Source organism: Poecilia latipinna, unplaced genomic scaffold, assembly GCF_001443285.1.
Source record: "Poecilia latipinna isolate Pla-1442-1.1 unplaced genomic scaffold, P_latipinna-1.0 Scaffold509, whole genome shotgun sequence".
In the NCBI taxonomy this organism is placed as follows: Eukaryota; Metazoa; Chordata; class Actinopteri; order Cyprinodontiformes; family Poeciliidae; genus Poecilia; species Poecilia latipinna.
The window spans coordinates 26,089-39,766 of record NW_015113125.1 but is presented as its reverse complement, the minus strand read 5'-3'; the positions used below and the strand labels follow the sequence as shown (position 1 = coordinate 39,766).

The window sequence follows — 13,678 nt, the reverse complement described above, 5'->3', positions numbered from 1 at the left end:
TGGGGGGGGAAAAAAAAAGGTTGAGTTTTTGAGGGCAAGGGCCCGGGGCTAAAAAAAAAAAAAAAAAAAAAAAAAAGACAGTGAGAGAGCCATGAAGTGTGTAAATGTATGTGGGAAACAGAAAAGAGGACCCATGTTAGAAGACCCAGCAACAACCGTAAGCTGGAATTGTTCCAGTTATTTCTGGACTGAAATCAGAAAAAAGCCTGAGGTCACCTCAGAAGATTCCCCCTTTTTATGATATTACATACACTAATACACTATGTCCTCCAACGTACATTCAAGTCAAGGTGAGTTTCAAGCGTTAACGAGCCAAGCATGTTGTAATTATTTAAAAGCTGGTCCACAGTTATGTCCTCCTGTAATCTTTGTTTGGCTCTTTCCTCCTTTCACACAAACACAGGCGTCTCCTGACAAATGGGAGGCTGCCAAATGTCAGGACCAACAACTGACAAACACAGGTGAGACCTGTGATATTTATCTAATGCTCAGTCCATTTGAGAAACCCTGCGCCATTTTCAAAGGTCAAACGGGTGTCTTATCTCGAGATAATCTCCTTTCTCTTTAGCGCGAAAACCGCTACCAGGTATTAACCTGCATTTGTTGTGTGTGAAGGGACAGATGCACTACTCTGACAACAGCCACGTTGAATCAGAGCTTTTGTGTCAGCACCACTAGCTGCAGAGAAACCTGACCTCAGTCGGCTTGTGGTTGCAAGACGGGTGGCTTGCAGGCGGCAAAATTGGACCCATTTGGAGGTGAGAAGATGTGCTCTTACGTAAGGAAAATGTCATAAAATGACAAAGCAGAGTTAGATAAATCAAAAACAATCACGTAACCTACATTTTTCTAGTGAAACTTTGCTTTCACACTAACTGGACGTGAAGCTTTTAGACCCTACAAAGACCAAGGAAGCAATTCTTCTTACGTGAGGTTGGTTGTAGTGCTCTAACGACATCGTGATGACATTTATACAGATGATGAAGGTGATGATGAGGTCCAGGTAGTGGTTGGTGCAGAGCGTGTGGATCATCAAGCGCATGTTGCCGTAGCTGGCGTAGTAAGGCAGCTTCTGAGCTTCTGTTAGGGGAAAAAAAAAACAAGATATCAACAATATAAAGGTAATTTAATTGCTTGTTGTTAGTGGAACGTTAATGTTCAAAAGTAATGAGTGGATCAATATTTTCACCAACTATGAAATGAGCAGACAAAAAAAAAAAAAAAACAATAATTCTCCTGATGCTTTAACAAAATGTCATATATTTCATTGGGATTTCATGTCACAGTCCAAACAAAGCAGCACATGGATCATTTTATTTAGTATGTGTGCTGCTTTGATAGGAACAGATCTGACCAGTAAGTTTGCTATTGTTTGTTAATCAAATAAAATCCCATTAAAATGCAATCAAGTCAAACTGTCATTTGATAAAATGTGGAAAAGTTCAAGAAGAAGAAGAAAAACAATTTTTGCAAGGCAAAGGAAATTACATTTTGCCAATACAAAACCACTTCTGTTCAATGCTCTCCAACCGTTTAACCTCTGATTTATCAGTCGTCACCATCTGTCGTGATTGCTTATTCCACTCAGTCATCTCACTTACTCCTCCTCTTTTTTTCCATCCGCCGTTGTCGCTTCTCCTCGCGTCTCTTGGCCTCCTCCACTTCCTGATGCTGGCGACACTTGTGGAAGTTTTCCACCACCACGCCAACAAACATGTTGAGGACGAAGAAGCTGACGATGAGGAGGAAGGAGATGAAGTACAGGAGCATCCATGGGTTGTTGTTGGTTATCGGCTGCAGCAGTCGGAGTGGTGGAATGATTTAATGGAGGAAGATTGGATGGGAACAAAAAAGGAAGACATAATAGTAATCAGAAAAGAGGCTGATTTTTATTTATTTTATTTTTTTTTATTTTACATAAAAACTTGTTAACATGAAAATACCTGTTGGTCAACACCCACTGCATCCAGGCCATGGTACATGATATTTACCCAGCCGTCTTTGGAGGCAAGTACGAACAGTGACATCAGAGCCTTGGATAAAAAGTTAATGGAGATTATTATTCTTTTTTTTTTTTTTTTTACAGTTTTTAATTCATTGATTATTAATTCCGGCTGTAAAATAATAATAATAATAATAATAATACATATGTCACCCACCTGTCCTAAATTATCAAAGTTGTACTTATGGTGGACCCACTTGTACTTTTTGTCAAGACAATCTGACTTGTTGGTGATGTTTTTGACATCAGGGCCGAGACAGTAGAAAAATTTGCCTTTAAAAAGCTGCAAGACAAAAATATATATGAAAAAAGCCTTTTGATGCCATCTCATTACGTATTCCAGAAAAAAAAAAAAAAAAAGCCATTGGGTGTCACTCTAATGAGATAAAATAATGAGCTGGCTGAGAAACTCAACAGCAAAAAGTGATGTAGAAAAGAAGGAAGACAGTTAGCGATTTCTAGAGAGAAAAATACTTGGGGATTAAAGCCGCTTCACAATGAAATATTAACCCTGCAGTGACATAAACTGCTTGATCTTAAACAACACAGAGGTCTGAGTAGAAGACCCGGCTGCCTACCTGTACGCCAAGGATACCAAAGATGATAAAGAATGCACAACAGATGAGGACGATGTTGCCGATAGGCTTGAGGGAAGTGATGAGCGTCTCCACCACCAGCTTCAGTCCTGGAGCTCTGCTTATCACTCTAAAGAGGTATTACAGTAATATTTATTTAATATGACATAATAATGCATGTATGTTTTGTACAACTATTACTGTATTTGCACCAATGAACTGAAAAATAACTACATGGTGGAATCAGATTTCACATCAGTGCCACGTAGATGGACACAAACAGAGATTTTAGATGCACATGCTGTATGACTCAACAGTTGATTTAACTGATTATATGTATGTTTGTAACTCTTTGTTGTCAATCAGATATTGATGTGTAGTCAGATGTTATTAGATACGTCTCAGGAAACGGGTATTGGAACTTGTAGAAAAACATGATTGTGTTCAATCATCAGTTTTTGTGTATATTTAATTGTTAATCAGTTGGTTAAATATTTTTTCAAGTCTAATAAAGCAGATTACCTTTGCTTAGGTGAACCATGTTGCATTGCTCCTTTTAGTGAATCACCATGAAACTGAACATTTTGGCAAATTGCCTATTTCAGTCAATTGAAACACACACCAAAATACACAGTAGATCTACCTTAAAGCTGCAGTATGTAAAAAATGTTGCTATTGTGACAGAATAATATCAGACAGATGAGCTGTGAAATAAAAAATAAAAAAAATCAAGTTTCTCTCCTTTCATATTGTGGTCCTACTGCCACCTACAGAAATACAGTGCTTGGTCAGAACCAACCAATCAGAGCTAGGAGGAAGGTCTTAGCACTGCCAGTCACCCCCCATGTACGCCAATCAGTGCTTCTCCATTTTTTCACAAATTATCTGTCTCATATCATACTGTCATTATGCCATAATGACATAAAAACATATTTTTCGTAAGCGTTACTGCAGCTTTAAGACGAGCACAATGTTTTAATCCGTTCTAAAAATACACAATGCATTTAATTATGTCCCAGGACTTAATGCATACCTGAGCGGACGCAACGTTCGGAGCAATCTCAGTACTCTGAGCACGCCCAAGATTTTCGCCCCTCCCGCCATGGACACAACAATATCAATCAACGACACGAAAACCAGGAATCCATCCAGAACGTTCCAGCTGCTCCGCAGATAAGCCTGTTCGCCCATATACAGTCCCATGGAAACCACCTGAACAGAAAGGTGGCAAAGCAATATGATGAGAACATGTACTTGGTATATTGAGGCAGCTTGAACACAAATGGAAAGTGGTAGATTGTCTGCTTCAGACTGAATAGCAGGAACAGGAAAAAAAAAAGACATTGATTCCACAATAGTGAGAGGAGCAGTGAATGCAGGACAAGTTCTCCACATGTAGAGAAGCAGATTTAGTCTGCCACATGCTGTAGATATGCATTCTACAGAAACGGTCCTGGAAAACGTGGTAGAAAGCAGCAAACATCTGGCACCTGCAAGTAATAATGACTGTCGCCATCGCTGATCTCGAAAACAAGGTTCACAGCTGAATGAGACCCCAAAGCTAAAGCTTTTATCTTTGCCTTCTGTGCAACATGAGATGAGACCGACGCACAGATGTTGAGCAAACATTACAGTTTAGATGCACGCAGATGGATGCTGAGTGGGAGCATCGTTTCTGCTGACGCAAAAAATCCGCCACTGACATTTGAAGCTGTTTGCCAAGTGTTCAGCAAAGCTTTGAGAGATCATGAAAGGGTTCTGTGCAAACATCAACACGATTGAAAGATCAGTCCGTGGGAAACATCCAAGGTCCGAATGCCAAAAGTCTTAACTGATTGAAATCCTAAAAAAAAAAGTGAACTGAATAAATAGCGATGTCTTAGTGTTTGTAGTTTCGACTGAGTTTAAAAAGATTTTTTTTTTCTTATGTTTGAATGTTACAAACAAACATAGAAACAAACATTCCTCTGAAATTGGAGAGTACCAGTCCAGATAAAGAACTTCAGAGCAAACTTGTTCTGATAGGACTATACAAGAAACTCTGAATTCTCAGAAGCCACATATAAAGGAATGAGGAGTGGCTCGATACTTTTGCATAAGCACTACATCTCTTTTGATTTGTATGGTCTGCAGAAACCATACAAAAAAAAATTGCATTATACATCAAACATATTTTTTGTAACTCCAATATTTTTGCCTGAAGATGCATCAGATTGCTGACCATTTCTCCTACTGCTTTGTATTTTTGTTTCCTCCCCCTCCTCTCTTCTTTTTTCTTTTTTTTTTTTGGCTCCATCTTGTATGCAGCATTCAAACAGATGATAGAATCCTATGGAGAGATTGATGTTACACAAACAAGTGCATCGACACACGTTTTGGAGGTACACACAGGCTCAAAGGGAGACATGTACCGCTTGGCCAGGGGGCTGACAAGTCTGCGGCTCCTTGACGGGCTCAGATTGGTTAATAATTGATTGCGGGAGTACATAATTGATGGCCCACTTATGCCAGACACTTTTTCAAAGAAAACAGAGGATGGGAACGAAAGAGTGAGGGAGAGGAATGAAAGAAAAGAGAGAGAAACAAACAGATTGAGAATTACAAAAATGACTGCTCAGACCCCAGAGAAGTTAAACCATAGAAGTGGAGAGAAAAGGAAGAGAGAAATGCAGGAAGTAGGGGAATATGTATAGCAGTAGATCAGCCACTAATTAATGTCATTGCATAACTGATTTCTTTTTCCCCAGAAGAACCTGGGAAGTGGCTGCAAAAGAAAAAAAAAAAAAAAAAACAGAAGGAAACAGTATGTTCTGTGTGAGAACTGAAGGCAAGTCAATTGAAACAGGCAAACAAAGAAGACATCTCTTTGGAGCCTGCACTGGCAGTAAAGAGAGACAGGTTGTAAAATGTTACCTTGAGAGTCATCTCGCCCACAAAGATGGCAGTAAAGATGTAGTTGGAAATGGTGAGAAAGACTCTTTCCTGTATGAGCAGAAAAGAGAGAAGTAAAGAGAGTCAAGTGTCAGAAGCACCAAATGGGCCAATCAGGAGTTTTGAAGTGTCTTTGCAGCACCTATTAGAGGATAACATTCAACATGTCATCAGAAGACGCTGCTACAAGGTAAAAAACAGGAGCATTTACAAGCAGCCTCAACTTAACACACAGAGCTCCTTGCAAAAGTATTCACATCCTCTATTGGTCGTTTATACCCATTGCAAAATATGTAACACCGGAAGAAAGAAAAATCGTCAGAGTGTTCACTGAGCAGTTTTCAGAATAATCTTTCTGTTTGAATGCAGCTTTTACACAAGTCTTCTGGGCTTTGTGTCTGCCGGATTTGCATATTAACACACTGAAAATTTTGGCAATTCTCTCTTTGCAAAACAGCTCCGGCTCTGTTTATGCCATATGTCCTCATGGCCTTCACAATAATGGCTCTCTTTCTATCCACTCTTCCACCAAAACTAGATTTGAGGAGTGCATGAGAAAAAAAATCCTCTTCTTAAAACAGATTCTCCCATCTGAGCTCTAGATGTTTAGAAATCCTCCAGAGTTTCTCTCTTGGCTGCTTAGGTGGAATAAGGGCAGGTGTGCAGCTGTATTAAAGTATATCTAAACCTTTTGTTTCATCCTACTTTTTTTCTGGAAAGTAAAGATCTTTCCAGAAGGTCCTACTTCTGGGAAACTTAATCTTTTACCTGCCTCAATAGTCTTCATGAAGCTGTTTGTTCACTGATTTTCCTCTGAGGCCTCCACAGGTTAGCTGGATTTGTGATAAGATTAAATTGGACACAATGGATATATTTCTTATTACCAATCAGGTCTTCTGAAAGCAGGTAACGGTACTGCATTTTATTGACGGGCATCTGACTAAAGTACATGTATGCCACTCTTTACAGATTTATTTATTTTTTTTTCTTTTTTGTAAGAAAACCTTCATTTTACATTTCACTCCTTTGTGTTGTTCTAACAAAATTATATGAAAAAAATACCAAAACTCTTAAGTTGGCTGTTTTCTAGTGATTTGAAAAGCAAAAAGTTGTTCAAAGGGTACGACTGTTTTAACATGGAAAAACTGCATTGACACACATTTCACATGGATTTACCAAGCTGCCTTGAAGGATCTTTGGCCTCTCAAGAGCCACTGTGATGCAGTTGGAGAAGATGAAGGCCAACACAACATAGTCAAACAGCTTATGGGCGATGATGGACTGGCACATCTGTCTGAACCTGACGGGAGAAAACAAGACGCAGAATGCTTTTTTTTTTTTAACAAAAATGCATCACAGACAGTTATTGCCCTAACACTGCGCCTGAGCTCATCTGCAACTTCCATCCAATCAAACTGGAACAGGCTCCCATGACTGCATGGTAGCTTCTTCACATCTCAGTGAGTAAATAGTCTCATTCAGGCCCTGTTTACGTAGCTTCTAATTCAAAGCAAATTACTTTTAGCGGCACTCCCAGAATCCCAGGAACCCTGAGTACAGAGGGAGAACGGAGTCGAGGGATCTGAGAGAAACGCACAGAGAAAAGGGGGGGGGAGGGGCTGACGGCAGAAGGAAATGGGACGTTCAGTATGAACAGTGAATCTGCTTTCACATGAAAAGGGAGCATGTGACAGCGCACACTGCCAAAAAGCAATTAAATATTTTCACTGAAGTGCTTATCAGAACAGATGACAGGAATATAAAAACGAGGAAAATATATATTTATTGTAAATAAACATGGAGAGTTTTCAATGTTTTTTTTTTTTTTTTAAATAAAAATATTAAACCCTTCTCAGGATAATGACATGAATGCAGATTTTAGCAATGACGCGTCTTGCGTCCAGTCTGCTGTTGGTAAAAACTGGATAAGACAATTATTTAGTTTCATCTGTTCTTTCGGCATGTTTATTCTCAATCAAAAACAACAACAGTGGGAGAGAAATGTGATCGTTTTAGATTATATTTCTTACTAATAATAACATTCCAAAATATAGAAACATTTTGCAAAAATTTAGAGCGATTTGAAGGTGAAACATTTCCAAATCAACTTGATCTAAATACTAAAGGTAGATCATCCATTTTTGTTGACTGGTGACTTTTTATTGGGGCCTTATGGTTCACTGCTCAGGGTGGCATTGCAAAGGGGGCGCCGCAGGCACTCTGGGAGAAAAAAATATGTTATTAGTTAAGCTAAATGTAGCAACTTTTTGCTTGAACTATACCATCTCATTTTTCAGAAAATGACACCACAAGCTGTTTATCTAAAATATTCCTTTGTTTTCTGAAAAGGTATCAATTTTTTTTACTATTTCTAAAGTTAAGGGCATTAGGAGTGAAACCTGTGAACAAACTCACTACTGAGCAATAAGTCTGTCACTATCCATAAATCCTAAAGCGGAAAGACAGAATTAACTCACTTGTTCTGCGGGGAGAAGAGAAAGATGGACCAGTCTTCTCTCGTCTCACACCAGTCTGGTCTGTATGCCTCCAACATCTTCTGGATTCGGAAGCATAAGCTCTGCAACAAACACAGATCAGAGCTCACAAAGGTACACACAAACACACGGCTACGAAAACGCAAAGCTTCATAGAAAGAGCCCGTTTAGGCTGCATTTTTTCAAAATTATTCACGCAAGTGAAACATTTATGTGGCAACAACTTGGACATCTTTCAACGTTACCATCTGCACAGTTCTTCTCTGATGCTTTCTAAATAATCCTTCTCAATTAACCTTGTTTTGCTCATACACCTACTTGCCTACAAATGGAGAAAAAAAAAAATAAATAAAACTCCAATGAGTGATGATCGACTGTGAGCGAATTCACATGGAAAGTTGAGAAAAATCAGACACAGTCGACTAAACGATCACATTGTTTTCGAAATCCAGTTCTTTAACTTCGGAGTTAACAGACTACTTGCTTCAAGTCCTAGAAGCAGATACTACTCATTCCCTCTAAGCTGCTGTCTGTCTGTGTGGAGGTACAGCTGAATATCACTTTTCATAAACGAAACAAACATTTAGGCTCTTTCGCCTTTCCACGCAAACAAACAGTAACTCACATATTCGATGTCGTCGTCCAGGTCCTCCCTGTCCTTGCTGCGTGTGTTGACCTGGGGGAAGACATCCGTCATCAGGTGGCTCTGGAGGTTCACCCCTCCGGTCTGCTCCGGCTGCCGCCTTGAGGGCGGGAGGAGCAGATGCGACAGCGGCGTCTTCCCGTTGCAGTCCTGGTGGATTCCCTCCAAGTCCCCACCAGTGCTGATCACAAGCCCTCCAGAGAGGCTCTTCTTCCTGTGGTGAGCATGGAGTTTCACGGGAGGGAGAGCATGATGTTGCTGTGGGTTCCCAGCCGGAGACTGGAGCATGTGGGGGAGCTCCAGGGAGAGAGCTCTGCGGTCCCGACGAGGTGCAAAATAGTCGTGGAGCTTCGGATGCGGCAGCTGAAGACAATGAGGAGCGGCAGCAGGCGGAGAGAGGAGGGACTCCTCTTCATCTGGTTGGATGTGATGGTGATGGTGGGGAGATGAGGAGGCGCGAGGGCCGCGGATACGGAGGCTTCCCCCTACCACGCCTCTGAGACCCCCGAGACCGTAGCCGTAAAAGGGCCTTGCGGACGTCGGCGTGAAGGCCGGGCTGGCAGAGGGAGACGAGGAGGAGCAGGGTCGGCCCCCAAGGCTGCTCCAGCTGGAGCGACGGGCCCACAGGGGGTGAGGCTGGGGAGGCAGCGGACGGCCCCAGTTGTGGTAACCTCGACCTGGATACTGATAAAGGAAAATCTATTATGAATTTCTAAGAGTACAATTTAAAAAAAAAATCCTCTCACTGGCCTCTGTTTATCAAAAATAAACACTGATCAGACAGATGGATGGATGGATGGATGGATGGATGGATTGATGGATGGATGGATGGATGGATGGATGGATGGATGTATGAATGGATGGATGGATGGATGGATGGATGGATGGATGGACAGATAGATAGAATTGCATATTTTCAAAGAGAGATTTGGTTTGAGTTTTAGAAGCTTCTTTAAACTTGTTAAAAATCTTCTGTCTCTTTAAAATCTGAGAAAAATGTAGATTTGTTTTTATTTCACTCTTTTGTTCATCCATGTTGAAAATAAACAAGAATGTTGCATTACTGGTTGATTGTTTCCAGCTACTACATCAACACCATTGATCATACACTGCAACTGGCCAGCACACACAGTTTCATGAACCATATTTGGAACTTCCCCTGTAGTCATTTTTTACCCAAATCTGTGCCGGTTTGATAAACGAGGCCGAGAGTCTCGAGAGCTAACTATTCTACATAGCACATATACTGTTATTCAGCCAGGAGCTAATGTGGTTAAAGGTTACGTTTACAACCTTTTCCACTTACCGCAGCCCTCCTCTCCAGGTCAGCTCTGCCCAGAGAAATAACACTGTTCTTTCTGGAGCCGAGTGCAAAGGTCAACTTCTCTCCTGGAAACAGACCAGCAGGCAACAATGACATGTCCAGGTGTCCATTAGGGGTCAGGGTACAGATCTTTGGGTCTGCAGAAGACAGGAGGAAAAGTGCAGGAGGCAAACAAAGGAAATCAACAGGAGTGTTAAGTGGAGGTAAAGCGAAAAATAAGACAGATGAGTGGAAAGAAACTGCCAAAAGGAGAAAGGAGGAGCATTAAATACACCCCTTGCCTTTCTTTGTTTATGCTTTGTCTGCTGCTGCTATGAAAGCAGAGGCCTCCGCATCACTGTACACAATAAATGTCCCAAAACAATGTTACAGCCACCTCCAAGGGGCAGAGGAGGATTTAATTCACAATAAATTGTCTCTCAGAAGGCAGAAAGAAACTCATAACAGTGAAACAAAGAGATATCTGCCAGTGGTTTATCCATTCCTGAACGTGTCTTTGGGAGAAATTGGTCTTTAAAAAACAATTCAAATGTGCTTTTCTTCCACCAACAGTGACATTTAAAAAGGTACACTTGAACTCCGGGGAACGGTGATCAGACACCATCAGACGGCTCCCTAATGTGCTGCTAAATGCCGCTCCGCACTGCAGTCCATCGCTGGTTCATTCCTGCCTTTTCAGCAACTATGAAGGGATATGCAGAGAGAATGCTAGAACAGAAATGGAGTTTGCAAGCCATAAAGTTTATTAAGCCTACATCTTTAGTCTGGGGAAGGTGCTTAGCAAGCTTTTCTTGTGAAAACTGTACGGATTTTATGCCACAGGTTACAACCTGCACGTTTCACAGCACGCACCGCTGTGACAGTACACCCTTATAATAACGATATAATTAATTAGAAATTAATTAAACAAGTAAATAAATAGATTTAATAAAAATCTATGTTTATTTTAGGAAGATGTTGAAGTTTCAGAAGAACTACTGTACAGATTAAAGTATGAAAAAGGACCAAATTCTGACACATTAAATATGACGAGGTGTTTTTCACTGTGACGTTCTTACAATATAGTTTCTAGTTGTAACAGCAGTGAAAAAAAAAAAAAAAAAACTCTGCTAAATAGTCAGAGACATTGCACCTGAGAGGTGAAGGGAGTCTTTTTGCTTATCACTTTCGTCAAAATTACAGGAGGACCTGTCGTCATCCGAATAGGAGCGATTTGCGTCGCCCTGTTGGAGGAAGAAGAGAAAAAAAACACGCAAAAGTGGAGACTTTTAGAAGAACACAAAACATGCAGTTTCAAAAGCACAACATCTTATTTCTTTTTGTCGTATTGTGTTTAATGCAATGGTTTGACTCTATGATTACCTCTGCCTGAAAACCTTCGACCAAGATGGCGACGAGTAAATTGAAGAGCACGTAGTTTCCAAATGTCATGAGGGCGACGAAGTAAAGAGCAGCGCAGGGGGAGGTGGACGCCATGCCGTTGTAGAGAACCATGTTCCAGTCCTCCTGAGTTAGAATCTAAAGCAGACGCAAGCATAGTGAAAAGCATTTAGGCCTTTTGTTTGCTCGGTGTGAATTTGTGAGTTTAAACCACTTGTACCTGAAACACAGTGACGATAGCCCAAAGCAAGGAGTCAAAGTTCTTCCTGTCGGGAACCGTATCTCCTGCCTCCGTCTTCAAACTGAACTTACAGCCAAATATGTGCATCCCCAAGATACTGCAGCAAAACAAGATTGTTTTTATGTGCAACTGAATATGCACAAAATACGATGTTTGTTAAAGGAAGCTTATCGGTGACTACAGCAAGCATGCTGGTGCAAGCAGACATTTTCCCAAGTATCAGCTTGAGTGGATTTATATCTATATATGAGGATGAAAGGATAAATTTGTGTGGCTTTGAGAAAAGAAAAGTTAATTTTCAATTGTGCCATTTAGTTCTTGCTTCAGAAAACATAGTTGAAGTTATTATTCCATGCGCAAAAAAATAACAGTTTTTTTTTGTTAAAAACTAAACAAAACAAAAAAAATTCAAATTAAACTGTTCTAAGGGAAGCAGATGTTTAAACTACTCTGACAAATGTGATAGCACCTATAACAATTTCAAGATGAGACTACTAAAATCAAAATAATGCTTACTGAACCAGTGATGGACAGCACTTTAGATATTTTTATTTAATGGTTTGCAGTGATTATGAAAAAAAAACAACAACAAAAAACATTTTCAGTCTCAAACTGTTAAACCTACAGCAAATGTTACACATGCTGCCTAGTAAAACTTTCAACTCATTTGTGAATAGAAGACACGTGCTTTTGATGTTAGTTTGACAGCTTGTATGGGTAAAATGTAGATTTTCTTCCTTGTCAAATTCCAAAAAGAAGTGATGAGATTACCTGAAGATGAATATGAAGAGCATGAGCAGCATGCAGAAGGTGGCCACGTTGTCCATGGTCTTCATCAGGACCACAAGCTGCCGTCTCAGTGCAGGCATGAACCTCACCAGCTTAATGACCCTCAGCAGCCTGAACGTCCTCAGCACTGACAGACCACCATCTGCCTGACCAATGATCTCACACACACTGGAGTTTGTGTCGCAGAAAGTGTGCACAATTAGAGAATGACACGGAGAAATAAAGACAACTGGTAACTCTGTGAAATTGTAATTAAATGCTGAAAATCTGATTTTTTTTTTTTTAATTTGCATTTGTTTTAATTATACATTTGTTCCATTCAACTCAACTTCATAACAGAATAAGGCAAAAATGTGCAATTTCTGGAATGATAGCCATCACTTGAATGTAGATCCACATCAGACGTGCAACATCATCATACTTTACATGTTTGTCCAATACTTTTCCTTTATTATGATGGATTACCGACCTGATGATGACAATAATGCCATCGAAGATGTTGTATGGGTTCCTCAAGTACTCAAAAAAGCCAAAAGCCGTGAGCTTTAGGATCATCTCCAGGGTAAACATGCTGGTGAAGACAATGTTACAGATTTCCAGGACATTGGTCAGTTCCTCAGGCTTGGTGGACACAGACACAGCGCAGGGACACAAAAACATAAAAAGACAAAGTCAAAAAATAACAAGTCAGTAGGGAGGCTGGAATCAAAACTGTTGAAGTAAAAGAAAAAGTAAAGAATGAAGAGACTGGGCTATTTTTCATGTTGCATTAGATGTAAAGATACACCAAACGGGAGAGATAATTACAGTGCCTTACAAAATCTTTCATACTTTGTGAATTAAATGTTTTTTGTTTTTGTTTTTTTGTCATTACAATCACAAACTTCACAAATGTATTATTTTGGAAATTTAAACTAAAAGAGCTACTCTATGAAAAGGACATTAGTAAAGAGACATGATCACAAAAGAGAACGAGGACAGAAGGCAGGTAAGTTTGGAGATTAAAGCCGAGTTGGGTTGTAAAATAATATGCAGGGTTTTCAACATCTCACTCTGCACTGTCAAATCAGTCGTGCATCCAGCAAAACACGGCTGTCCAACTGAACTGACAGGCCGAGGAAAGAGATCATTAATCAGGAAAGCTGTCAATTACTCCATTTTAACTCTGGACCAGCTGAAGATATCGACAACTCAGGCGAGAGAATCTGTTGACAAACCTCCAAAAATTGAACAAATCCTTTGTTCAGAGAAAAAGTCGTGGGAAATCCATTTTAACCCTCTGATGCGTGAGTGACTGA

The 13,678-nt window shown here is 40.2% G+C and overlaps 1 protein-coding gene across 4 annotated transcripts in view; it reads right to left on the bottom strand.

The window, feature by feature from the left end:
* Window positions 1-13,678, bottom strand: part of LOC106952348 (voltage-dependent T-type calcium channel subunit alpha-1I-like) — a 71,484-nt gene that overhangs the window by 35,532 nt on the left and 22,274 nt on the right. For all 4 annotated transcript variants that reach the window (XM_015040399.1, XM_015040400.1, XM_015040401.1 and 1 more), the window contains exons 6-21: window positions 12,850-13,001; window positions 12,363-12,548; window positions 11,571-11,688; window positions 11,333-11,488; window positions 11,103-11,193; window positions 9,953-10,107; window positions 8,629-9,330; window positions 7,986-8,086; window positions 6,685-6,808; window positions 5,491-5,559; window positions 3,611-3,789; window positions 2,581-2,707; window positions 2,160-2,285; window positions 1,944-2,033; window positions 1,602-1,794; window positions 929-1,080 (exon numbers count right to left, since the gene is read on the bottom strand). In XM_015040399.1, coding sequence (XP_014895885.1) covers window positions 929-1,080; window positions 1,602-1,794; window positions 1,944-2,033; window positions 2,160-2,285; window positions 2,581-2,707; window positions 3,611-3,789; window positions 5,491-5,559; window positions 6,685-6,808; window positions 7,986-8,086; window positions 8,629-9,330; window positions 9,953-10,107; window positions 11,103-11,193; window positions 11,333-11,488; window positions 11,571-11,688; window positions 12,363-12,548; window positions 12,850-13,001 — 2,721 coding nt within the window. The remainder of the gene's footprint in view (window positions 1-928; window positions 1,081-1,601; window positions 1,795-1,943; window positions 2,034-2,159; window positions 2,286-2,580; window positions 2,708-3,610; window positions 3,790-5,490; window positions 5,560-6,684; window positions 6,809-7,985; window positions 8,087-8,628; window positions 9,331-9,952; window positions 10,108-11,102; window positions 11,194-11,332; window positions 11,489-11,570; window positions 11,689-12,362; window positions 12,549-12,849; window positions 13,002-13,678) is intronic.